Raw genomic sequence first — 26048 nt, forward strand, 5'->3', positions numbered from 1 at the left:
AGAAGTTATTCTTTTAATATGAAAGCTGTGTTTAAATGGCTGCCTGGAGGATCGTTTTGCTTCCCCACATTCCATCGATCTCCTTGTTGTGATTGGCTTCAATTATTGAGAATTGGGGGCCGGCCAGTTAGCACAGCCACTACCTGCGGCGATGACTGCGGCCTACAAGGTTAATTAGCCACTATTTCGAATGTAAGACAACGTCAGGTCCCCACAAATAGACTGATGCTATACATTTATTTGCTACGTAATAGAGAGACCTAGAGACTCAGCCCCTCAGCTTTAGGCCCTGCAAATGAAAGTAAAAACTCCTGTAGCCGAATACCGAATTCAGCTCTTAAATCCTTCAAGTCACCAAAGACACTCCCTCTGTGTTCCTAAGCGCGACCTGTGTTACTGCACAGAGGCGCGCCAGCCGTGAGACCTATCAACCCCCAGTACGTGTCAGGCTAATCATGGAAACCCAACCTCGACGTGCCGTGCTGATCTCGTCGGGCTACAGCGAAATTACCCCTGGTTGCATTCTGGGTTAGGGCTAGTATTAGGAGGGCCAGCCTTGATCTTGATGTTGACAGTGCCACTAGGTCCACTGATATCAATTGATACCTCCCCAGCCTCGGTATTTTTGTCAATAACACTCTCCAAGGCGGTGCGAATAATGTCGGCCTGGGAAGTGTCAGGAGATTCAGTGCTGCACTCCTTCTTGGTAGCCTCGTTGATCTGGCCCGAGATAATACCAGCTATGGCAACACCACCAGCATTGGCGACGAAGGGCTTGTTGAGAAACTCCCAGAGATTGCCACTAGACACATACTCAGCAGTGCTCAGCCAAGCACTGTAGCCCAAGAGCAACACGTAGTTAGTTGCTTTGACAACGCACTTTTGGCCGGCCCTGCAGGTGCCTGCAAGGTCACGCGTTTCAAGCTGAGTGCCATCAGATATGGTACTGTTGCCGACGATCTCGTCAATATCGAGCTCAATGGCAGACCTCTTATGGACTATGTTTTGTTAGGACCAGAGCAGATTGTATCGGGTTGCGTTCTCCTTACGTTTATCGTCCCACTCATTTTCAGGGACACCTGTGAAGACGTCCTTGGCAAGCTCTTGCCAGCGGACACTTTTTCCATTGAACTCGCTGATTTCACCGTGGTTGAGACCGAAAACTCCTTGGGCTCCAAGGAGACCGGCAACGACAGCGGTGAGAAATCGCGTGTGAAACATTGTGGCTAGGTTTGAGAGAGTTTGTGAAGGAAAGATAATAGGATATAGCGACGAGTGTCACTCTATGATAATGATTTTTAATTCTAAGGATATGCCACAATTGTGCGGTCTTAAATAATTTTCTTGTATTTACCAGACTGCTTTCCATAACAGAGCATATCACAATGCAATATCTTGTTCCCAAGTTTCTGTCTGTACACTCGGGATCCCGTTTCTTCTGCCGATCATCATCCTAAAGTCATCCTTCGAAAGTTCCTTCTAGGCATCAATAAACTTCTTAAGGTTGATGATCGGCATGCTCCGCCTTGTTTGGTCGGAGCTTAACCATAAGCAAAGGATCCAGTTGCTCGTATACAGGGTTAAACGGCCCCCAACGTCAGCACTCGGATGACGAGGGAATCTCCGCGACATGCAGATCAATGACGACCAATAATCCGGGAGGCAGATCTCAGGGCCGAAGGATTTATTAAGTTTCCGAAATTAGTCGCGGAACTTGCTAAAAGTCCGAAGTTCTTTCTCGTCGAGAATGAAATAGATACACTGACGTAATTGCATGAGGCTGAGGAACTCTCTTGACCTATGATTGTCTTGAAACGAGATTCATTCGCTGCCTGATTACTAATACTATGTCAGAGATCATCAAGAAGGAATATCTCAGGATCAAAGGATTTCCGACCTTCTGAAATGGAAGGTCGGCATTTCCTTGAGTGGTGAGTTTCCAGTTTATGGGTAGAGACATTGACGTAATTGTCTCAAGATCTGCTATAGTTTTAGAGTTTCCTAAGTGATGATTCACATGCCTGAGTAAGTTTGCGAGTTAGAAGAAGGCCTTTCTATTAAGATGGGCTCCCTGAAGAAGTATTAAAGTCCTCTGTGCATCCACGAATTCAATCCTAAATCATTCTCATCTTCATCTCACCTTCGCAATCTGATAAACATTCACTTCCAACACTTTCAAAACACCATCATCTTATATCCTGACTCTTTACACAATGATGTACTCGTTGACAGTCTTGATCGCAGCTTGCACTGCCTTGGCAGCTGGTTCACCCACACGACCCAACTCCGCTGGCCTCCAGGCTCGCGATGATCTTCTTGGCCCAGCCACCTGCCCAGACGGTGACAACTTTGCCCTCAACGAAGAGGATGCTGCTGCCGGCGCTGAGGGTTTCAAGTTGTGGGTTGAGCAGGGCGCTGATGGAAAGATTGATCTGTCTGGTAACTTTAAAGGCCAGATTTCTGTATGATATTTCGTTTGTTTCCAAGTTCGCAGCTAATCGCGAGATTCTAGAAAACTCACAAGGGTGTCACCTTCTTTGCTTGTGATTACAAGAGCGGAGGAAAGGGCAGCTATATCAACGGCAACTTAGTCCAGTCGGTTCTTCGAAAGGATGGCTATCTCGATAGCAAGTGCGGCAGTGGCAGAGGTGGTTATGAAAGCAGCAATGATCTCAGCATTGGCCGTACCTTTGTAAGTCCAATATGACTCCATTCATCTTGGGACTATGGCATAGCTAACATTTGGATCCTCTAGAATGGCGACCACTACTGTTAAATGGAAGCAAGTTACAGCGTGATCATAGCTCTGCGGTAAAGCTAAGGATATATATATAGCTAGGATACTGTCTTTACCTCAGATGTTTATCTGTCTTTACCTTAGATATTTATTTAAGATTGTTTATGTTTCTTTGCTTTGGAGACATTTGAAGTGTTTTTCACCCTTCCATGAGCTTGAAGGTCTTATGCACCATTTCCAGCGCGCCTGCGAAAGGATCTATGTCATGGTCTTGGATTTCAAAAACGTTGTTTATGCTCAATGCACTCGCGATGACGTAGCCTGGGCACTCGAAACGGCTGAACTGACTTGTACCAGCTGTAGCCGCCCTATTGTTATGGCTCTAGACCTCTCGCATCTTTTAGCTAGCCTCTGAGAAGATGGTGATAAAAGGGCTAGTGGAAGGGCGCTCAATGAACATGTTCTTCGCGAAGATGCTCTCTTTCAGTAGCGCCAATGGCTTTTGTGAACCATGCCCCGGTTGTCAGCGTTTCACTTCTGATGCTTGCAGCCATCTCGATTTCCTGAGGCATTATGGTGCATCATGATCACCTGGGTTCGTAATACGAAAAAGAAAACTGGTAAATTAGGTCCTATTGTCTTTTTTCCAGCTCTCGTTTACTACCCAATCAGTACTGTTCTAGGTCCAGGCTTAAAGCAGATTATTATCGTAAATCACCATACTAGTATCCTACTAAACCTAACTGGTAATAGCTTAAGGGCACTTTAAGGAGCTTTTAGTTAGATTCCAGGAACTATCGATTCGTATCGGGATTTCGGAAGCTTATCGCGTAAAACAAGCTTTCCCCGATGAATCTAACAACGGTAGCCAAGCTTTTGCCAATCCCCTTGAAGCACGGGGCGTACCCACCTCCTTTTGACAAACCAGTTTGTACTTTTCCTCTCATTCAACCCAAAGCTCACTGGCTTAACGCTCGTTACACTCTTTTATTCTCATGATGCATTGGATTTCCATTGCCGCTCTTGTCAGCGCTTCGCTGTTCCCTGTGGCCAGTGGTAGCCCATGCCGTCCCCATTCGACTACTACCTCTAGGATTTCTACCACTGCTGTTAGTGTTGAGAGCTCAAGCACCGCGACTGTTGAGAGCCCTACTACCGTCACCACAACCACGAATGCCGAGAGCACAACAGCCAAGGAGTTAACTTCAACTACCAAAGCCGAGACAACCTCGACCATTGAAGCTAGTACTACTGCCGACGCTGAGACAACCTCAACTGCTGAGACAATCTAAACCGCTGAGACTACTACTACCACTACCGCCGAGACAACGACTGCTGAAGCTACTAGCACTACAACCACTGCGGCTGCCGGTCCGACCAACGCCGTCCAGAACGCCGGATTTGAAGATGTGCCAAACACGGCCTGGGCTCTACAAGGCACCACCATCATGGACACTGGACTGGCCCACACAGGCACCCATTTCCTGTAAGATCACTTTTTCCATCTTCTAAAGCCTCCTTATTGACAGATGTTATGTAGTGAAATCGACGTGAGCAATAACTTTGCCATTGGACAAAACATCGCCACCCAAGTAATCACTGGTCTCGACACCACCCTCTCGTACCAGCTCGCCTTATATTACACTGTATTCAGCAACCCGACGCCGGTTATCATTCCTGGTACGATATGCTTTGTCCAGGTTAATCAGGAGAGCTCTATAATATTGCAGTCCCCTGTAAACTTTGCGACCCTCGACTCATACCAGCAATATAGCATCCCCTTTACCCCTACTAGCACTAGTTTCTCTCTAAGCATAAGGCTCCAATGTACTAATGGTCGAAGGGTTACACTTGCTCTTGGTATTGATGATGTTTCTATTTATACTGCCTGATTGCTAGTTCTAGAATAGCAATAAGCCATCGACCAGTCCCTACCTCTTAGACCTTCTGAAACTCGCTCGATTACAAGCCATAGTCAACAGTCTCTATGCTTGATGTCCCATCCACAGATATTATAGCCTCTTTTATAGAATGTCCACTATCGCCTGATGCCCATATCTTGCAGCAATTGCCAAAGCTGATTGTCCTTTCCATTCTCCTGTAGGAATAACATATCCAGCATTCGCTCCCTTTTCGATTAGCAAAAGCACAGCAAATTTGTTCCCCCATAGTGCAGCTTGGCAAAGCGGCGTGAGGCCCCAGCCATCAACTGAGTCCGGCCCAGCCTTACCCGTTTCCAGCAGCTCACGGATTACACTAACATGACCCTTTTTGGCAGCATATGAAAGAGGTGTGTTCCCATCTTTATCCATATGAACGGGGTCAGCCTTGTACTTTACCAGCAAAAGTCTGACAACAAACGGCATATTTCTTTCTGTAGCATAAGAGAGAGGTGTTCTGCCGTTGGAATCAGGGGAGTCCGGGTCAGCTTGACCGATTTCCACTAAAGTTCCAATCACAAGCCCGTGCCCGTTCCTCGCCGCATATGAAATTGGTGTCAGTCTGGTACTCTCGACTTGGCCAGTAGATGTTGCACCAACCGTTGCCCCCCTTGTAATGAGAAGCTCAACGATCGCCAAATGCCCCTGTTCTGCTGCAAACGAAAGCGGTGTTCTTCCATTGTAGAATTGGGCTCCAATGAATGTCGCCTTTGCCTCAGTGTTAGGGTTGGCCCCCATATCAAGCAGTGTCCTCACTGTAGTTGTACATCCATGTTGTGCCATATGGGACAGGGTCGTGCGCCCGAATCGATCCGGTCGGTCGATCTCGACCCTCCCAGTCTGGAGAAGTAGTCTCACAATATGATCGTACCCTCTTACTGCTGCAGACAAAAGCGGTGTCGACATACTGTGAAGAGGATCTGGGTTCGCTCCATTTTCCAGTAGCAGCCGGACGATGGCTTCGTTATTGGCGCGTGTTGCATGAAGTATTGGTGTGAACATTAAGGTTGTTGAGTAGTCGATCTCGGCGCCATTCTTAATCAACAGTCGTACAATAGCCTCATGTTCATTTTCGACCGCACGGCCTAATTCAGGGCTGATATCACCACGTTCCGTATCGAGGAACAGCCTGACCAAACCCTCTCGCCCGTTCTCAACAGCATAAGACAGTGGTGTGCGTCCAGACCTGGACCTTACCGAAGAAGAAGCCCCATTGCCAATCAAGATACGAACTGCAGCTTCGTGCCCATGCTCTGTAGCAAATGACAATGGAGTGCGTCCTGCATTCTCATTATAATAATGCCACCTGAGAAAAACTTCGCTATCTTGAGAATCCACTCTTGCCCCCCTCTCGAGAAGCAATACGATGATGGCACCATGACCCTGCTCAGCCGCATATGATAGAGGAGTCCTCCCAGTCCGGTCCCCTGAATCTACCTCTGTCCCCATATCAAGGAGATTATCCACTAGCTCAGCCAGGCCGAAGTATGCCGCTATATGAATGTGTCTCATATAAAAGTAACCGAGTGTGAATCTGCGGAGCGCATTTCTCATGGCCAGACTGACCGTCGCTTCATCATCCAAGAATTTGATGAGCTCGCGGCTCGAAATCGAGGAATCGCGCGCGTGGTGTCCCCAATTGACAGCGCTGTACCACCACAATGGATACGAGGATCTGGTAGCGAGGTCAAAGTTGAGAAAACCGTATCTAAGTTCTGTCTGCTGATTTGAGTTCTCAGCCACGAGGAAACGATAACGTTCATTCTCGCTAACCCATAGATGTGCCATACATGTCCTTGCAATGTCTTGTTCCGTCAACGGGAATAACTCGTGGGGGTTCTGGATAAGATATTCTTGGGCGGTAAAATGAACAAGCCGGATGATCTTACTAGACTCATCAAAAGACACAAGTCCAGCACAGACAGAGATCATGGTGGACTCGAAAGGTAGATCTTGTGGGCAAACCATGCGGTGTTTGGATCTTGTAGCAAGTGCGTACCGCAGATCCTCAATGGTCAACTGACTTCTCGCGTATGTAAGCCAAAGGAGAACTCTTTTAGCTAGGATCGCGTGGTCTGGTGCCTGGGATTCAATCCTGGTCATTGTTTGCTCGTAAGCATCGGACAAGGCTTTAGCATTGCCCTTCCTACTACCTCGCTTGAACATGGCTAACTGGTTTCGTATCTCTGTTTCGGAAACTTTGTAGCTGAGCAATTTCGAATATATCCGTGCCAAAAGAAACCTGCAAGCTGTCAGCGGTAAGTCCAATGTCTGTTAGATGAAAACATGCATTCCATCGACAGATTCCTGAAGAGACTCTATGATATCCCGGCGAAGGTCCTTATTTTGTCGGATGTCGGACGGCAACATATTGAAGTTTCCTTCAATGTATGCACCGATATCGTCTCTAGATGCATTGATATCTAGGCTTGTGTTGTTCTTGAAGCTGGACCTGATCTCAGACCAGATTGCGGTATCAAATCGTGAAGTTACAAAGAGGTTGATGTTATAGTCTTACTGTAGTCGAGCAAGACCCATGAGAAAGGACTCTCTTGCACCGGGAGCATTCCCGTACTCGTCGAGCGCGTCTATTATAATGAATACTCTTGAGTGTCCAGAAATTACGGACCCAAGAGTAGAAATAATCTCTCTGGACGATGGTCGCGTCCGTGGGATGGAATGGCTTGTGTAGAGGGACCGTAAGCAATCCGGAAGAGATGGCAAACCTGCAGAAAGCTGTTTCAGGATACATAAGAGTAGGCCATCACTGGTTTGTTGATCCTGCCTTTGGAAGTTGCAGAAGATGTATGATAAACCGCCTGCAGAGTCGCCCCAGAGCTCTGAGCCTAGATGGTCAATTAAGCCTGATGTTAGAATCGTCTTCCCAACCCCTGGGATACCTTGGCAAAAGAGAGTTTGCCCTGGTGTCTTGGCCCAATTTTGGTATTCAGTGGCTTCGAGAAGCCAACTGCCAGTTCCTGGCGCTTGAACCTTTTGGAATTCGCTTTGTTGCAAGCCGTGGTCGACTGTTGTGAGCCAGTCGAGAACCTTTATATCGTCCTTTCTACTCTGGTTGGCTTTAATCTCAACGACATCTTTGCGTGTTTCGGAGAGAAGCAGGCGGACTATCTAGAGTTAGTTGGTAATTGAAGGCGGGAAAGACGAGAAACTGACCATCGTTCAAAAGATCTTTCAGAGGACGCTCGCCATCCACATCAGTTGGCTGCACATACTGTAATAGCTCCTTCGCAAAAGCCGCGGCTACAACTGCAGCATGTTCCTGCCATTCCTTGTTCTTGTGTGAGTCGGCATAGTCACATATGCCCCGTATGACAAGACAGGGAAATTGATTCACAAGACCTGCAGCTTCCATCTCGACACAGAGGACATGGCCCCCAAGATCTTTGTTGAGTTTGTTCCGTGATGAAGCATCTTTGATTAGCTTGTCGCCTGATGCAATTAGACCATAGTGAATGCACATCTGTCTGTCTCTCCTCTTCACAATCATGGATCTGTCACAGAACTGACAAGGGTCCTGCTCTTCATCCTCGCTCTCATCTACATCTTCATCATCCGTGTTGCAAATCGTGCTTTCAACATGATCATAGGATGACTTGAATAGTAAGTCTTTGAGAGACTCGTTGCGTAGAGATGCAGCGGCAAGCTTTGGCCATTTCTGTTTCAGTTCTCCGAGATAATCTGGTATCTTAGTTCCGACCAGATTGTGTTGCGTCTCTAGCTGTGTAAGAGCCGCCAGCAGTGACTGAGGTGGATTGTTAAGTGATCCAGTTCGTTCGAACTTCCCCTGGCCATGTACCTTGCCAGCATCCCAATTCACTACCCCTGGATAATCACCAGAGGGCGTACCGACCACAACATCTCCCAGCCGGACCTTGTTGGATGGTACACCACCACCAATACCTACCATAAGACCGACTTTGATAGAGGGAAAGGTAGTGACGAGATGACTAGCAACCGTTGCTACTGGGATATTCCCAATCATACCCTTTGGTAAGCATGTAATGGCAATGTTGTGAGGCCCGATGGAGCCAAGAGTATACGAGTTGATATCGTGTCGGGGCTTCGATAATGCTGGGTGCTGATGATCCAGCATGGCTGTAGCGGCCGTCAGCTCCTTGGGCAAGGCGCAGACCCATCCCACGGTATAGTCGTCATGCGTAAAGACATCACTGTTCTTCCTATGTGGACTCATCAAAGGTTCTGGCCCTGACTTTACAGGTATGCGTGTATAACTTAGTCCCAAGAGATATGTAAAAAAAGGAAAAAGAGGGCCAGCACAGAGCTTACGAGATAAGTAGCCCCCGCCATCAGCACATCCGATTCAAGACCAATCGTAGGCCCGGGCCGCCTTGGCTGACCTGCAGCTTGCATATGAGCCCTTGTGTTCTTATATGGGGGTCTTGCGGCCCTGAGGAAAGCCACTTTGCCTTATCTATTAATAGTAAGAAACCAAGGTTCAGCTGGATACAGTCAAATCTTACATTCTTACAGCATGAATAGCTAACAAATGAAATGTCATTGTGCTTATCGCTGAACCTTATCTTATTTCAGCTATCAGTCAGATTAAGTCTATTGGCTGTGTATTGGAACTTTGGTTATGTTTGTGTAACCTACAGGTAGTGTCTGATGGCTATATAGTTCTCGCTTTCTCTCTTTCTCCAGACTAAGCATTGCTGTAATCAATGCTATGGAGCGACAATTCTATGAGCTTCTTCAACGGGGTAAGTGAGAAAAACAAGGCGACTCTTCGTCTTACTCGGCTAATATCACCTAGGTGCGCCTGTTGAGTTGGAGAATAAGCAGAGCCCTGGTGAGTCAGCTTGGCCACCAGAGCCTCGTCAACTTCCTCAATCGTTCTGGGCCTCTATCTCCAGTATCATTTCATTTTTGGCACTCCTTATGCTACCTATACCACTTGCGGGTAAGTAATCTATATACTGACTGATGCGACTTTACGCTGACTATTGTTGAGTTTTACTTCTCTTTATGGCTCGTTTGGATGGCAAACCCTTGTCGCAACACGGCGATGCAATATTTCAAGGCATGGGATTGGCCTCAACTCTCTGGCCCATTGCCTTTGCTGCTATTTTGGGATCGTTAGCCCGAACGGTCGCGCTCTATAGAGCCGCAAGGGGAACCAATCTCGGGGTACGTATCCTACCAATGCTAGGTTCTGAACTTCAGCAAGTTAGCTTACTGATGGTGGTTAGACACTGGGAATTCTTCTCGGTAGTCAAACTCTTATGAGCGCGCTCACAAGTGCCTTTAACGTCCGTATCATTTCACACTGGGTCTTCCTTCTCATTCTCTTATGGAGCCTTAGCCCACTGGGCGGCCAAGCAGTCCTCCGAGCAGTTCACGTTACGCTTCATACGGAAGCAAATCGCTCTGACTCGACGTATAGTCCAGCAACAAATTCAGGGATCCCATTTGACAATGATCGCTGGTCGATCTCGAGTAACAGTCCGCGTAACTGGTCCTCACAGCTTAATACTGCGGGTAGCGATATGAGCACTGTAAAAGTTCTGTTTGGTGCAGCGCTGAGTTCACCTAACTCTCTCGGACATACCATTAACACCCGGAAACTGGACCTTCGAATTGCCTGCTAGCTATATTACCCTCAATGTGAAGGTTCACTCCAGACCTCGCTTTTGGAGTTCAGAAACTGATCTAGAAAGTGCTCTCCCTGGTTTGATACAGAAAAGTGGCTAGATACCAACCCAGGGATCCTGAAGAGCCATGGAATTGATGTTATTTACTCTAAGGAGGGAGAGAGTGAGACGAATGGTAATTATAGCCAGGTATACATGGAAACGCCGAATAGCAAGAAGGGCTTCAACTTTTCCGCCCAAAGTATCACCAGTAAAGGGCCAATCACACATGGAACCCTTGTCTTTGGATATATTAGCTATAGCACTGTTTGCGACATCGGTCATATATATGTTGACGTCGACGTTATATGTGAACGACCAACACAACTCGATCAGATGGCCTTTAGAGCCAGAAGAATCCGCCACTCGCCTTCCCGCCCCTTCCCCAGGGCCGACGATCAGTTAGTCGGTCACGGCGCGAACCTTTTTCTATCTAGCCTCCTGTTTCTGGCCCCCAGTTCTAATCCAGGATTGAAATCGCCTATAGAGAATTACATTGCAGATCCGGCAAAGGGCATCGGGCACATAGCGACGTCTGACTTTGACTATATTGGTACCGAGTACACCAAATTACGCTTACCCGTCTTTGCCGAGCGCCTAGCTATAATCATCAACACCGCTCTACGGCTATATTGGTCTCTATACACGATACTGGACATGGAAGCAGTGCCTATTTCGGGGACAGACCACTACGGAAATGTAACAGGCACATTTGCGTTAACAACCAAAGTTTAATGGGACTCGAAAGGTATGGATGGCCACGGCTATTCTATCTCTCGCTATAATGTTCTCGGCTGCGATCTTGACTGTAGGGTTAAGATTGGTGATACAAGCGCCAGACTTCCTCACACACGTTGCCGCGTTAACACGAGATTCAGCATACATGGATCTTGCGCCAGGAGGGAGCATTCTAACTGGCGATGAGAGGGTGAAACTATTGAAGGACTTGCCACTGAAAATCAGGGATATCGAACCTGATAATGTGTTTGGATATATTGCACTTTCTGATAAAATCGGCGATAGAGGAGAAAGATTGGGCAACGATGGGAGAGTCTATAGATGAGAGTTGATTCGTGGCAGTTTTGGTTAATGGCTTGGGAGACAAACTCGGTAGATGGAGGATAAATAGAAGGCTACAGACGAAGGAAACAAGACAAGTGAAACTGGAATTTCTTAATCAGTATTTACACTTCTCCCTATATATAGCTAGAATTTATATACAACGAAAGTAAATAGGCGATTATTTGTTGTCAAATCGCGAAACAAGGACAGATCCACCAAGACTCTTTGTCGCATAGTTAAGAATACCATAACGATGTCCAGGGAAGAACTGCCAATCATTACCCAGCGACACAGTAGACCCAAAGTTGGTAAAGCTGTTACCGTCCGTGCTGTAGCTGAACACAGCAGATCCAGCAGCACCAGGGGCGATATTAGCAGTGACACGGAGATAAATCTTGCGGTAGGAAACGTTGTTCTGTCGAGCTGAAACACTTCCTGTAGACTTGGTGGTCCAGTCGGTGTTCATGCTGAGGCCTGTGTTGAAAACGAGGTTGAAGGAGCTTCCTTCACGCTCAATGCCGATCCAAGCTGATGAGTCGCGGAGAACAGCGAGACCAGTACGATCACCATCGGCCATCTTGGAGAAGTCGATGAGGACTGTACCAGTTCCTTGAGGGCCGCGGATTCGGTGGGTGAGGGTGTTGCGAGCTTGATACAGGTCCTTGGTTACAGTAGCGGTCTTCAAGGTCAAGCCGTTGTTGACAGTAAAGCTCTTAGTATCGGGGTTATGGTTCCACTCCCAGTCTGCTCGGAGGTTGGGACCAGTGAAAGTATCAGTGCCAATAGGGCTAGGAACAGTGCGCTTGGGAAGTGGGTAGTCATAGTCGCCCCATTGACCATTTACAAGAGTGATCTTGGGGAAACCATCGCTGCCCCAAGTAATAGGTGCCAAGGCTGGTGCTCTTCCTCCAGGATACATGTCCACGAAAGACATGTAGTACCAGTTGCCGCTGGGTGTGTCGATAAGACCGCCCTGGTGAGGTGCTCCAGCACGAGGGGCAGTGGCAAGTTTGAGGTTATCAGCGATGATGCGGAGATCATAAGTTCCAAAGGGACCGTTGGTTGACTTGGCGATGTATTGTCCCGTTGCAGGTCGGGTTAAGAAGATGTACCAGTTGTTGTCCTTCTTGTACAAGCGAGAGCCCTCGAGGGTAAGAGTAGATGGCGGTGATAGAACAACCTGTTCCTTGACTTCGGTCTTCATGTCCTTCGAAAGCTGTGCAATGTGAAGGTCGCCGCGTCCAAAGGCAACGTAAGGAGTGTTGTCAGTATCGAAGTGCAGGCCAGCATCGTAATAGCACTTGTTGATGGTAGTGATCTGAGACCACGGGCCAGTTGGGCTTGAAGCACTGTAGACATAGGTTTTACCGAACTCAATGCAAGCAACAAAGTAGAACTTTCCATCGCTCTCGCGGTACCGGAGAGAAGAAGCCCAAATGCCCTTGACGTAAGCTCGCTGTCCGTTCTCAAGACTGTACTTGGAGGACCAGTCGAGAACAGGGACGGAATGGCCGATGTGCTCCCAGTTGACAAGATCGTATGATCGAAGGACTGGAGCACCGGGGGAGTAATGGAATGTAGAGGCCGTCATGAAGTAAGCATCTCCAGCGCGAGTGACTTCCACGTCGGAGAGATCTTCCCAGATAACAGGGTTGGTAAACTTTTCTGCCATGGCGGCAGCAGCCGAAAAGATGAGGCCAAGAATAGCACGCATGTTGAAGCCGTCAAGAACTAAAGAGCGTTGTCGAACAGAACCCGTCTACAGCATCTCTCGCCCAAGTTATAAGAAAACGAGGGACATTCCAATTTGGAGTTTGGACATGAAACGATTGGCGCGCTTTAGCTGAGCAGGGATCAGCGTCTAGACTTGTTAGAGTTCTCACGGAAATATATCCCCCTCTAGAGCCACGAGTAGCAGCGCGCCAATGTTTATTGCAGGGTTGAACCCCGCATTATGCACGATGCGCAAGTTCAGGCTGAAACAAACGTGGTCAAACAAATGATCAAATTATCAGACGCTTCATTTATTCGTCACTACTCCGATGATTAAGGGGAGCTGAAGGGCGTATTAGCCTAATTTAGGCGTGTTTTATATGGATCGCTTAACGGAAGATCGGCACTTGCAGCATTCGGCATTTGGTAGATGTCATCATGTCCCTTTTCTGAAAGACGGAATGCCTCTTCCGTTAGCCCAGATGAAGCAAGGATACACCAGATGATTTGTGCTCAACTAGCCCCTTGACTGAAACATGACTCAAAGTGTCTTTTCGTATCCGTACCAATCAGTTGAATCTCCGCCGATACAATGTCTGTTTCTAGTAAATGATTCGCCTTGTTCCGATTATCCGGGTGCTTCTCCCATGTAGTCTGACGATGCGCGCAAATAGTAATATCAAGCTCGGTGTTAAATATGCCATCATGTCTGCATCAAGGTTAGGCGCGCAAATTGGTTGTGATTATCTGACGAAGACACCATAGCCTATTTGTGTAAAACGGCATTACCTCGTTTATCCTCGTTTATCCCTACTGAGCCCAACGCTAACAGGGCCCTTAAACAAATTTGGGTTGCTACCTTCCTCATGCGGAGAAACTGAGATCTACACGTCAGTATAGAATCAGCTATTTAAAGTTGACATCGAACTGCTTATAACACTCTCATTGTAGAATTATTATTCTTCAAGAGCCTGAGTTGGCAAGACATTGATTTACATCAACAGTTGTTCTGAGACTCTACTCAAGATGTGGTTTAATTCCCCGTTGCTGTTCGTCAGCACTCTCCTGGGTCTCACTGGAGTTGCTTTAGCAGACAACCCCATTGTCCAAGACATTTACACCGCAGACCCAGCACCAATGGTCTACAACGGCCGCGTCTACCTCTTCACAGGCCATGACAACGACGGTTCTACCGACTTCAACATGACCGACTGGCGTCTCTTCTCGTCAGCAGACATGGTCAACTGGCAACACCATGGCGTACCCATGAGCTTGAGCACTTTCAGCTGGGCCAACAGCAGAGCCTGGGCTGGACAAGTCGTGGCCCGAAACGGCAAGTTTTACTTCTACGTTCCTGTCCGCAATGCCAAGACGGGAGGAATGGCTATTGGTGTCGGTGTCAGTACCAACATCCTTGGGCCCTACACCGATGCTCTCGGAAAGCCATTGGTCGAGAACAATGAGATCGACCCAACAGTTTATATCGACACTAATGGTCAGGCCTATCTCTACTGGGGCAACCCTGGCCTGTACTATGTCAAGCTCAACCAAGACATGCTCTCCTACAGTGGCGGCATTAACCAGGTTTCGCTCACAACCGCTGGATTTGGTAGTCGCCCAAATAACGCGCAACGTCCTACAACGTTTGAGGAGGGACCCTGGCTGTACAAGCGTGGCAATCTTTACTACATGATCTACGCCGCCAACTGTTGTTCCGAGGATATCCGCTACTCAACTGGACCTAGCGCCACTGGACCTTGGACTTACCGTGGTGTCGTCATGAACAAAGAGGGTCGAAGCTTCACCAACCATCCCGGCATCATAGACTTTGAGAACAACTCGTACTTCTTCTATCACAATGGTGCTCTCACCGGTGGCAGCGGCTACACTCGCTCCGTGGCTGTCGAGAGCTTCAAGTATGGTTCGGACGGCCTGATCCCTGAGATCAAGATGACCACTCAGGGCCCGGCTCAGGTCAAGTCTCTGAACCCATATGTCAAGCAGGAGGCCGAGACTATCGCTTGGTCAGAGGGTATCGAGACCGAAGTCTGCAGTGAGGGCGGTCTCAACGTTGCTTTCATCAACAACGGTGACTACATCAAGGTCAAGGGAGTCGACTTTGGTAGCACCGGGGCAAAGAGCTTCAGCGCTCGTGTCGCCTCTAATAGCAGCGGTGGTAAAATAGAGCTTCGACTTGGTAGCAAGACAGGTAAGTTGGTTGGTACCTGCACGGTAACAACGACTGGAAACTGGCAAACTTACAAGACGGTGAACTGCCCTGTTAGTGGTGCTACCGGCACCAGCGACCTCTTCCTTGTCTTTACGGGCACTGGATCTGACTATCTGTTTAACTTCAACTGGTGGCAGTTCAGCTAAAGGACTTGAGATTTGGAAGGTATGAGAGTTTGCACTTCTTGTAAATAATTATTTAGGCTATAGCATATCACCCTCATTTATTGCGACGAGTAGCCATTTGCCTCAAACTCCATCATCGGAATATTTCCGATTCATATCTCCCAGTAAAGGGATTTTGATCATAACAACAACTCAAACCGCACAGCTTTGCATCAACCCAAAGCTATATGAAGGCTGTGCAGGAGATACCATTGCTAAAGCCTTAGGTAACATAAGGCTGATAGGCGGTACCATTTTGCTGCGCCTCTCGCAAGAGTCGCTTGTTGGAGCGGCTAAGCCAGATCTTCATGACAATAGCACAGGCGCTAGAGGTCAAACCGAAGGCCATCATACCAATGAAGGCACTGATATATCGAGGTTCCTCTTTGGTTACGAACATAAAAGGAGCAGTGAAGTTTCCTAGCAGACTTTGTCAGCTGACATTGAGAAATCGTGGTGTAAGTAAACTTACCGATTTGAGACAGAAGGTTACAGAGTGCAACGGAGGCAGCTCGCTTTTCGGGAGTCTTTGCAAGAGCACCTGGTAATAGTCAGTACCATTTTGGGTAGTGGAACGGCATAGTTAACATACCGCTAACATAACCCATGATGAGAGGGTTGGCGATATACATGCCGCCGACATAAATGAAGGATGCTCCGTATCGGGCCTGGGGGTTGGTGGTAGCGAGGCAGACGATAAAACCGATACACGCAACGGCAACGGGGATGGCATAATGCAGACCTCGCTCCTTGACCCTGCAAGACAGCGATTAGTGATTGATATGATGACCGACATCACTTGAGACTTACTTGTCAGAGTGCCAAGCGTTGACATAAGAGCCGATAGCAGCAAAGATGTAAGGAGGCGCAGTGAGAACAAGAGCGATGACGGAGCTGTATCCCCAATCGGCAGCCAGACCACGAACGATGGAAGGGTAGAAGTTGGAGAAGCCGTAAGCAGCAGAGATGGTGATGTTCATGAGAGTAAGGATGTAGAGCTTAGGGTCGCGAACACTAAGCTTCAATCCCTCCCAAGCACCAGTCTTGGCCTCGGTGGTTGAAGGTCGGTCAGCAATGACACGTGCGGCAGCAACCTTTCGCATGTCTTCAGTCATGGTCCACATGGCGCTGCCGGTAGTCGAGTCGGGATAATCAGGAATGAACCAGATGCAGATCATGGCAGAGCCAGCACCAGCGGTAGCCAGGATGATAAACAGCCACTGCCAGCCAGCCAGGCCGTGGGCCTTCTCGAGTGTTGCGTAGGTGGCGGCGGCGATGAGACCGGCTGAGCAGAAGGCAATTGTCTGAGCAGAGTAGAGGATAGCCATGCGGAAAGCGACTTCCTTTCGTGTGTACCTAAAACGTCATGTGAGCTTCTGGAGTCTGGTGATACAGGAGAGATAGATGAACTTACCAGCAACCGAGAAGGTAGATAGCGCCAGGAAGAAGAGGCGCCTCCACTAGACCAAGCGCGAAGCGAACGCCCATGAGTCCAGAATATGACTTGACTCCGACAGTAGCGACACTGACACCAGACCAGACAATAGCCATGAGACAGAGATACAGACTGGGTCGAATCTTGGTGATCAACATGTTACTAGGAAGTTGACCGAGGACTGAAAATGTTAGCTTTGTCTCAGAAGATCAGCCATGTGAGGAACGTACCATAACCGAGAGAGAGAATAGAGACAGCAGAAGAAAAGTTGGCACCAGTAAGATTCAGGTCCTCGTCAAACGTGCTCAATCTAGCGTGCCCAATGGACGCTCTGTCGAGATAATTGAAGAAGTAAAGACACCAGACACAGGGCATGAGAGTCATGTCAAGACGACGAACAATCTTCTTCTCCAGCTCGCGCCAGTTCGGAATGCCAAGAGCGTCGATCTGCTCCTCGGGGCTAGGAAGACGACCTTCATTCTTGAGATATCCCTCCTCTACCATACCAAGCTCCTTCTCAATGGCAGAAGCAGTATCGGCCTTGTCGCCAATGGGAGCCTTGACATCAGAACCCGGGACTTGAATGTCTTGCGGAGGCACATCACCGCCCGCTTTCTCACTCGGAGTCGTCATATCTTGACAAATAACGAGGAACAAACAAAGAAATAACGACTATTGAAGTGGTTGAGAAAGGGAGGGCTAGTGAAGTCAACCAGGGCAAAAGGCTGAGTACACGAGAACAAGAGCAAGGACAAAACGAAGGTGAATAGCCATTTTTTATAGATGAGCGGGAAACACGCGACAAGAGAAAAAAAACATTGGCGATGGAAAAAACCCCGCATCTCTCCAACGTTGGCATGGCTGGGCAAGCTGGGGAAAAAGGTCGTGTCCCCCAGATGGTTGCATGTGTGAGCCAAGAGTCCGGGGCAAAGAAGAATTCATTCATTTCTTGGTTTAAAAACTGGAGAAGAAAAAAAAAAGGGTTCTGGGGCAAAAACGGTCTCGCGTGCGCGAAAGGAACACACAGACATCGCACCCCAGATTAATTACCAGAAGATCAGCGGTGTCAAATAGTGATCAGATCAATTGCAATTAATAGCTCTTTAGAGTTTATGTTTTAGAGTCCATTTACTATTCTAGGATCTATGAAGCAATGGCGGTTGTTAAAGAGGCTGAAAATGAGGCTCTTCTCATCAGCGCCATATTGCCGGCCCGTAGTCTTAGGTAGGTCTATAGGCTAGTCTGAATTACTTTAGTTTCTTGAAGAATGCTTCTTATTCCACGCTTTCATCGATTCATCTAAGCAAAACGGAGATAGAACTCTCTCGTATGTTTTTTTCACTCTAGCTAGTCTCACGCCAAGCTTGCTGAATCGCAATCCATTCATCATATTCCCCAATTACGCAGCAATTCTCAACTCAAGGAGGGGTGAGCCTCCCGTCACTCCCGTTCAGCCTGGGCATGTAATATGTTACTCCAAAAAAACGCAGAAAAGGCCCGAGTCTTCCCGTGCCAAGGGCGGAGAGTCCATTAACTGCGACCTGTGCTGCGATGCTCCGGGCATGACTACCCACTATAGTGGATTATTCCCGCCTGGGCGCTACTCCACCATCATGTCAGGGCCAAGCATTGCAGTTGATTTGAGGTGGGAAAAGGTTATTCTTAAGCTTGTTCGGGACCTTGGCGTATGGGGCTCTCGTGTACCCGCGGGATCAACCCATCTCTGGTGTTACTTCGGATCCGACTGTTTGCCGTGCCCAGCCAATCCCGCGGGAGATTCACATTCGATGCCTTGGTATACCAAGAAATCTGGCATATTTCGGAACTAATTCTGAGATCCTGTTATATGCACCAGTTCTGATATCCCCGAAAGCACATTCGATTTCTTTTTTTTGTTTGATGTATATGATAATTCGATGCTGATTGGATGCAAATCGCGAGATATCTGAGAGAAAGTAACTCGCTTAACTACAGCGTGTACCCGCCATACTTACACGGCATTTATAGTGCACAAAATAACAGAATACAGCGACCGTTTTTTGCCTTGGTATCAGCTGGATTACAAAGGCCCAACCGGCACTTGTTTTCTTGGCTTTATTCTCATCTTGGCAAACAACTATTCCGACTCGGATGTTCGTTCTCCGACATCAGTGCCGAGATGCGCAAAAGAGGAGATACTGAGTGAGGCAGAATGATAATGATTGAGACTAGAAGCGATGTAGCAGAACTGCACAAGGTACTGAAACAAACAGAGAAAGCAGTGCCATTTCCAAAAGGGCATCAGATTCTGCAGCTGCAGCAAAATTGGCATAGTTGTTGACGTCCGACGCCCTGTTGTTACCTGGGAATACTCATGCGTCCTTTGCCCATGACTCCCATTCAAAAGAAGCAAGCATAAACGGACCGACACCATTTTGCCCATTCTCCAGCTTTGGTCTGCTGGTGTAGTACTATTACTGTCAGTACATAGACATCGACGTCGAAAACAGTGTACTCACTTCAAACGTGACATTCGAACTGGTCAAACCACATTCAGCGACCGTGCTATTCAGCACCAACGACCCATCTTCACCTTGCGTCACAAAGTTGTCAATCAAGCTTGTGAACGCATCCTTAGCAGTTCCGAGATACTCATCCGAGTCAAGGTATCCCAAATCAACAGCCTTCAACAATCCCCACGTAAACATGGAGGAGCCGCTGCTCTCGATAAAGTTCCCCTCGCGTTCAGGGTAAGGTTCATTCATGACTTGCCACCAGCTGCCAAGATCTGAGTCGCGCGAGTCTTTAAGACCCTTTGCGAGAGATCCAAGGTATCCGAGGAGCTGGTCATACCCGGGATGCGACGTGGGGAAGTACTGCAGTACTTCAACGAGGGCCATGAAGTACCAACCAAGAGCACGGCCCCAGACATTGGGCGCTCGGCCAGTTTTGGGGTCAGCCCACGACGCTTCTCCTTCGACCCATCCGTGCACGTGAAGGCCAGTTGTCTCGTTAATGGTGTTCTCGTGTATGAGCTCGTACTGTAGAAGGATGTCGTCCCAAGCTGTGTTATTGTCCGAGTCATAGAGATGCGTCCATCTGGCATAGAATGAATCTGCCATGTAGATACCATCTAGCCACATTTGATTGGGAAAGAATTGTTGGTGCCTATGAACTGTCGATTAATTGCCAGGCAATAGTAGTTTAACATGTCTCGCTTACCAGAAGCCCCCGGAAGGGGTGCGAGGATAAGAGTCCAGCATACGTCTGACCGTATTGGCAGCCGTCTCGTACTTTGACTCTCCAGTTTCATTAAAAAGGTACAGATAGTTGTGCCCCATTCGGTACTCGTCAAGGATGTACCGCGATGTATTGAGGCCTTTGATCGACCCGTCCTCTTGAACAACGGGGCCGTCGATCTTGCCGATGTACCAGTCCAGATATTTCTGATCGCCAGTAAGCTCGTAAGCCTTTTCGAATCCGAGATAAAGAACAGCATCTTGATATCCAAGGTCCGGCTCGATGCCCATTGCAATCATGGTATCTGCCATCTCTGACAGGTAGGACAGGCCATAGTCGACTCCGATAAGCATGACTGCAAGGAACCACGTAAAAGGCCACAACATCTTGGAAATAATAAATATTTGTAGTATTTCCGATTAACTTATTGCCTAGAAAAGTTTTGTTTTGATCTAGCAAAGGAGGCTCTAACCGCAAAGGATCGGCCAGCTCCATTATGAACGGCCTCACTGTTCATATAGCAGCAAGACTGTGTCACCAACCAGGTAGGTAGTAATAGCCAAACGTCATACTGTTGGTCACTGGAGAGATTTATTGAACTATGCGCTTGTGATCAACTGTGGTTTTAAAAAGCCTTGTTTCTTGATGCTTTGTGAGGTCACGAATGAGGGGAAACACGATGCAGCGGGTTGCAACGCATCATCGTGCCAATGAGATTCAAGAAATAAAGCCGGGAATGGACCGTTATGCATAAAACCATGACATATACTTCCAGCATTAAGATTATTCTCTGGTCAATGTTAGTAGATGTTAAGGGGATACTGTATTAACTGATGTTATGACGTAATAGGTTCTTTAGGGTAACCAGCGAGAATTAATATTCACGATAAAACATCATGGTCGCTGTAACAATCGATTCAAATCTCTCTTGCTGCGTCAGCTGTTGATACTAAGGTGGCTAGGATCAAAGCGGTTGAAAAGCGCGTTGTTTTAGTAGTTGTGTGGGTGGTTATCAATCACGAGATGATGTTAAGGACATGTTGATTGGCACGCCTAGTGACCTACAGATGAGGGTTGATTTGTGGTGGGATGGAGATCATTTACGGGGTTTGTCTCTTGGCGGCAAAAGCCCCGATGTCGTTTTTATGCATCTTACTTAACTTTTCCAACCTGTCCTTATTCACAGGCTTTTGCTTGAAGGAGACCATGGGTGTAATGGCCCTATCGCCATGAGGATATGATATATCCGTGAGTAATCACAATCATCGAAGCGAGATACGTCTCAAGAAACTCGCTTCAGAGAAAATGATTTTCGGTACGAGCTCAGCTCTCCAGTCCGGACCGGGACGAGTGCATACGCGAGGTGGGCACTCCATTCATTCATCAGACGTTACATATGCCCCCCCCCCCCATCCCATTTTGGAAACTCGGAACCAGCGTTGAAGTGGTTACATCAGATTCGGTTCTCTTATCGATACTCATTACCGCAATCGCCCATTGTCTCAAACATCTCGGCTCTGTTACTCCGGTCCAAGACCTCTTCAATCAGCCTCCGGTCACCATCATCCAACCTCCAGCCGAGAGTAGTAGCATTGTCACTTGTATGCTCACTCATGCCGATCCTCGCGCCAATAATGACTGCTCCGACATAGGGAAAGTCTAGGACCCAGCGCGTAGCTATGTTGGAGATGTTAACTTTGTACTTTGTCGCGATGGTGTCAAGGACGCTGAGCAGCTCTTGGAAGAGATCCCAGCCGCCCCAGCTGCATATCATTCCGTAGTACTTTGCACTTGTCGTCAGTAAAATGGTAAACTGACGGGGCGTCTTTCGCTTACCTTTCTTTGGCTAGGAGTGATGTTGGTGTCGTAGACATCGGGTTCAGGTTGCTTGAGCCACTTATCTGCGATAAATCCACCGCACTGAGGGAATGATCTGTTAATGGTTGCACGGCAATTTCATCAGAGGATACTCACCAGAGTTCCATATGTCAACAGCTTGATGCCATGTCTGGAGCATGCATCTGCCATCTTCACAGTAGGCCTCGAGTCAATTAATGAGAACTGCATCTAGTCAGTAACGGCTACCTCAGTAATTGCTGAAGTACCAACCTGAACCTGATTCGTGTATATCTTGACACCGCTTTCGACAACTCGCTCAAGATGTTCCGTGTCAAAGTTACATAACCCGATCCTAGCCACTCGCTTGTCTTCTGCCAAATGTTGTAGCGCGTCGATATACTGCGGATTATCCCACTAGTACTCTGTTAGCAGGATTTTGTACAACGAACAGGTATCAAAACGTACAAGTTGCCAGTGAAATTGAAGCAGGTCGATCACCTCTTGCTGCAATCTATTACACCTCTCGCTCACATTGGCTTGCACTGCGTCCCGGGAAACAGTCATTGGATGAAACACGCAGTACTTTGTCGCAGTAAACATGGCGTCCCTATGGGGATACATTGACCGAAAACGGCCCTGTAGTGGCGTTAGTCAACCGTAAAGACTCTTGCAAGATTGTGAACTTACATAGAGAACCTCAGCGTCACCATAGTGGTCTGCCATGTCGAACGCAGTAAACCCATTTCGGACATGCGTCGAGAATCCTTCGATGATTTCGGACATTTGTGCAGAGCCCCAAGCTGGACTTGACATCTGCCATAGGCCTGAGAAAATGCGAGGTAGTCTTCTATCACCGAGCTCAAAGGTTTCCTTGGATAGCGGAGGCCGTGCCGTGTCCGAAGGTACCTTGCTCAATCTTGTTTCTGGCGAGTCCGGCAAAGCTAAACCCAGCATATTTGCAGTCGTGAGCATCCCCCTTCCATAGGGAAAGTCTATGCCTGTGCCCTTCAGCATCTCTTGACACTTAGCAAGAGACTCAAACAGTCCTTGAATAATATTCTGTTCTTTTGAAGAAAGCGCTCGTGCCCCGGAGCTAACAGCAAGTTTCTTTGTCACGGCTGTCATGGCCTGGACCAAATCGCCATCCAGAGAAGCAAGGAGTGAAGCGACACTCTGATCCTCTGTTTCTGGTGAGTCGAGAGCGATTTGAACACCGCGAAAAACTAATTTGTCAAGAATAGAAACGCCATCGAACGCTTGCCCAGATCCAAGCATACAGCGAGCTATCTTCCGGGCCTGGTCCAATCCTTCAACATCAAGACTAGCAAACTGAGATTTTGACGACTTTGTCTGGGCCTGAGCAAGGTATTGACGTGTTGCGTCTTCAAAGCTGGGGGTGATATTAGGGTGAGATGCCAGTAGTGAGCGGATGATAACTCGGAGACCGTCAGGTGGTAGGTTCGCTATAACGCTGTCCGTCATCATATTGACATGAGCGGTATTACTGCTGCCATTGCGAGAGACCGCCATAATGATTGACTGGTTCAAATTGACAAACCGTCAGAAAAGAGCTGCACCGTTTGAAAGTCGCAATGAGTCGTGAAACTGGAGATAACGAAATTACTAGTCTTGATAAAGCCTGATATCAGTACTTGAATATGATGACTGGGAATGCCCCGCCGGTGTTCAAGGCGATCAATTCTCGGCGTTTAAGATAGTGACACCGGCCTTTTAGATACAGTTAGAATGCCGAGATAGCCGGCGTGATAACCAGTGAGTTCCTTATCGGCTACTCAACCAATCAGCACCGCCGGTCTTATCGAAAGTATCTTCTACGCTAGTTACCCCGGATTTAGTGAGAAACACGATTGATTGGGCGGGCAGCTTTGGTGACGATTCTTCAAGCAGGGCCATTCCAAAGCCAGGTGCAGAACTCAGCACACATCAGCACCTTACCAACATGTCAAGTCCGTCTCTTCAGAGTGCTAATGCGTGTACACAATGTCGAAGAGTCAAGATGAAGTGCCGTCCTATGGGACAGGATACATCTAAATGTGAGCGCTGTACCCGAAAAGCCCTCGATTGTATTTTCAGGGAGCATCGTCGAGGCCGCAAGCCAGGTACAAAGTACGCAATCTAGCTTAGTTGTCTTACAATTCTTGTTGACAGGGACTATAGGATCTCTAAAGTGAAGAAAGTCCCCACCATCTCACCACAGTCGATTCCAAGCCTCGAGAGTCCAGCGGCAGCAGGGGCTCATATCTCAGAAACTGAAGACGATGCAAATAACCTACAGCCATCAGGGTTGCTCAATCATCAGGCTTTGGAGGGGAGATTCTCTCTTGGCAATATTCTCAATGCGGATCAAGAACCTGCGCCGCGTCAAAGAAGCCGCGATGAGTCACTTGAGGACCCCATTGACCTTGGACTCATCACTCCATCTCTGGCAAAATCTCTGTTTGATAGGTGAGCAAAACCATCCATTTTCATGAAAGTGTATATACTGACATCTAAGCAGCTTCATAACAGTTCTAAACCCATACATCAGCCAGCTTGATCCCAATCTTCATACCTTTCCCTACGTCCGTTCCAAGTCTGCTTTTCTACTAAGCTCCATGCTAGCCATGGCAGCCAAGGCCTTCAATAACGTCCTCTACATAAAGTTGTACGACCACGCCCAGGATCTCTTTTCAAATGTCTTCCGGAGAGGTAGTAAATCCGTCGAAATCGTGCAAGGAATCCTCATTCTTACGTATTGGAAGGAGCCGCAAGACACAAGGGTGTGGACCTCTGTTGGGTACGCAATCCGCATATGCATGGACTTGGGATGGCATAAGCTGGCTTATTGCCGTTCTACAGTAGCCGCGACAGAGTCTGAAATCCAAAGGCGAGAGCGACGGAATATTGAGAGGACATGGTATGTTCTCTTCGTTTACGATCGGAGGTATGATCCCTCTATCCTACCTCGAGATTTTGTGGCATTTCAAGCTTTCGGCTACTGACCTTATTAAAGTATCAGTCTACAGACCGGACGACCATGCATGATAGAATGCACCGAGTTTATTGAGTCCATAGAAGACTGGTGCAACGACACTTTGACGATCGAAAACGATCAACTTCTAGGGGCTTTCACTACGTTGAGGCTTGTCACCTCTTCCGCATTTCCACTACTGGTCACTAAGTCGCGGCAGCGATCCTTGTCACATAGTGAGAGTGCGCCGCTTGTCAGCCTATTGGATGGCCGTATAGAGAGATGGGAAAAGAAGTGGACTGAAAGGATCACAGCGCAGACGGAACAATCCTGCCATGAGTTTCTCATCCGCTTCTACGGAACACACCTTCGCCTACAGCTTCATACCTTACCACTTCATGGCATTCTTGTTTCCGACAGATCCAATATCAACCACCATATCGACACAGTCTGGGTAGCATATAGTAGTGCCCTCAACATGCTGCAGCTAATATCACGCTTTTCAGAGCATGTCTGCTTCGCTCAAGACTCCATCCATGTTATGACAGCTTATAGTGCTGCATTCCTCGTCAAGGTTGGTCCATCTCTTCTGCTTGGCTGGGCGGTGCTGACAATTGTTCATTATAGATCACTCTTGTATTTTCCGACTTCATATCTGGCCAGCTTGAATCAACCTGTATAGAAGCTATACAGAAAGCTGCACAGGTCTTTTCTAACCAGTCTGGATGCACAAGCTCTAGCTGTACCTTACAAGCATCATTTCTAGACAGAGTCGCGATGAGGCTTGTAGAGAACCAAACAAGACATAAGACATGCCAGGAAGGTGGACTTGTGGGGCCTGCACCACAGATGATAGAACAGCTTGATATAAACGGAGAGCCCAGTGCAGATTCAGAAGGCAGCTCATCCTCCCGACGTCCTCCCGACCTAGCAACCCTAGATATATACTTTTTAGCTCAGGAAAACTTGGATTTCCCTTTCGAGTGTGATGATATGTGGGCAGAGATGTTTGGAATGAACCCTCAAGATGTTACATTCTTTTCACAAACAGATTAATATATTATAC

The 26048-nt window shown here is 47.8% G+C and overlaps 10 protein-coding genes across 10 annotated transcripts; 4 read left to right on the forward strand and 6 right to left on the reverse strand.

Moving 5' to 3' along the window:
• Positions 1 to 507: 507 nt before the first annotated feature.
• On the reverse strand, positions 508 to 1221 carry FSUBG_7019 (uncharacterized protein; the record flags this gene model as incomplete). Its single annotated transcript, XM_036685280.1, has 2 exons — positions 508 to 998; positions 1050 to 1221. The coding sequence occupies 2 exons, from the start codon at positions 1219 to 1221 to the stop codon at positions 508 to 510; spliced, it is 663 nt and encodes a 220-aa protein (XP_036537459.1).
• A 992-nt stretch (positions 1222 to 2213) lies between these two features.
• On the forward strand, positions 2214 to 2776 carry FSUBG_7020 (uncharacterized protein; the record flags this gene model as incomplete). Its single annotated transcript, XM_036685282.1, has 3 exons — positions 2214 to 2462; positions 2513 to 2692; positions 2756 to 2776. 3 exons carry the CDS (start codon positions 2214 to 2216, stop codon positions 2774 to 2776), a joined length of 450 nt encoding a protein of 149 aa, XP_036537460.1.
• Positions 2777 to 3735: 959 nt separating this feature from the next.
• Positions 3736 to 4511, forward strand: FSUBG_7021 (uncharacterized protein; the record flags this gene model as incomplete). The annotated part of the gene is made up of 4 exons (XM_036685283.1): positions 3736 to 3982; positions 4079 to 4223; positions 4278 to 4417; positions 4468 to 4511. 4 exons carry the CDS (start codon positions 3736 to 3738, stop codon positions 4509 to 4511), a joined length of 576 nt encoding a protein of 191 aa, XP_036537461.1.
• Positions 4512 to 4761: 250 nt separating this feature from the next.
• Positions 4762 to 8791, reverse strand: FSUBG_7022 (ankyrin protein; the record flags this gene model as incomplete). Its single annotated transcript, XM_036685284.1, has 5 exons — positions 4762 to 6919; positions 7196 to 7265; positions 7428 to 7523; positions 7578 to 7802; positions 7852 to 8791. 5 exons carry the CDS (start codon positions 8789 to 8791, stop codon positions 4762 to 4764), a joined length of 3489 nt encoding a protein of 1162 aa, XP_036537462.1.
• Positions 8792 to 11589: 2798 nt separating this feature from the next.
• FSUBG_7023 (xylosidase glycosyl hydrolase) lies at positions 11590 to 13125 on the reverse strand (the record flags this gene model as incomplete). Its single annotated transcript, XM_036685285.1, has 1 exon — positions 11590 to 13125. The coding sequence occupies one exon, from the start codon at positions 13123 to 13125 to the stop codon at positions 11590 to 11592; it is 1536 nt and encodes a 511-aa protein (XP_036537463.1).
• Positions 13126 to 14150: 1025 nt separating this feature from the next.
• FSUBG_7024 (endo-1 4-beta-xylanase) lies at positions 14151 to 15500 on the forward strand (the record flags this gene model as incomplete). The annotated part of the gene is made up of 1 exon (XM_036685286.1): positions 14151 to 15500. One exon carries the CDS (start codon positions 14151 to 14153, stop codon positions 15498 to 15500), a length of 1350 nt encoding a protein of 449 aa, XP_036537464.1.
• Positions 15501 to 15741: 241 nt separating this feature from the next.
• FSUBG_7025 (tartrate transporter) lies at positions 15742 to 17586 on the reverse strand (the record flags this gene model as incomplete). Its single annotated transcript, XM_036685287.1, has 6 exons — positions 15742 to 15938; positions 15991 to 16059; positions 16111 to 16274; positions 16329 to 16874; positions 16933 to 17134; positions 17184 to 17586. 6 exons carry the CDS (start codon positions 17584 to 17586, stop codon positions 15742 to 15744), a joined length of 1581 nt encoding a protein of 526 aa, XP_036537465.1.
• Positions 17587 to 19069: 1483 nt separating this feature from the next.
• Positions 19070 to 20558, reverse strand: FSUBG_7026 (Unsaturated rhamnogalacturonyl hydrolase yteR; the record flags this gene model as incomplete). Its single annotated transcript, XM_036685288.1, has 5 exons — positions 19070 to 19160; positions 19204 to 19294; positions 19358 to 19403; positions 19452 to 20100; positions 20155 to 20558. The coding sequence occupies 5 exons, from the start codon at positions 20556 to 20558 to the stop codon at positions 19070 to 19072; spliced, it is 1281 nt and encodes a 426-aa protein (XP_036537466.1).
• A 1082-nt stretch (positions 20559 to 21640) lies between these two features.
• On the reverse strand, positions 21641 to 23541 carry FSUBG_7027 (uncharacterized protein; the record flags this gene model as incomplete). Its single annotated transcript, XM_036685289.1, has 6 exons — positions 21641 to 21955; positions 22009 to 22092; positions 22147 to 22233; positions 22282 to 22425; positions 22477 to 22647; positions 22699 to 23541. 6 exons carry the CDS (start codon positions 23539 to 23541, stop codon positions 21641 to 21643), a joined length of 1644 nt encoding a protein of 547 aa, XP_036537467.1.
• A 430-nt stretch (positions 23542 to 23971) lies between these two features.
• Positions 23972 to 25013, forward strand: FSUBG_7028 (uncharacterized protein; the record flags this gene model as incomplete). Its single annotated transcript, XM_036685290.1, has 3 exons — positions 23972 to 24138; positions 24190 to 24477; positions 24530 to 25013. The coding sequence occupies 3 exons, from the start codon at positions 23972 to 23974 to the stop codon at positions 25011 to 25013; spliced, it is 939 nt and encodes a 312-aa protein (XP_036537468.1).
• Positions 25014 to 26048: the final 1035 nt, after the last annotated feature.

Source organism: Fusarium subglutinans (genome assembly GCF_013396075.1).
Source record: "Fusarium subglutinans strain NRRL 66333 chromosome Unknown NRRL66333_c0000084, whole genome shotgun sequence".
In the NCBI taxonomy this organism is placed as follows: domain Eukaryota; kingdom Fungi; phylum Ascomycota; class Sordariomycetes; order Hypocreales; family Nectriaceae; genus Fusarium; species Fusarium subglutinans.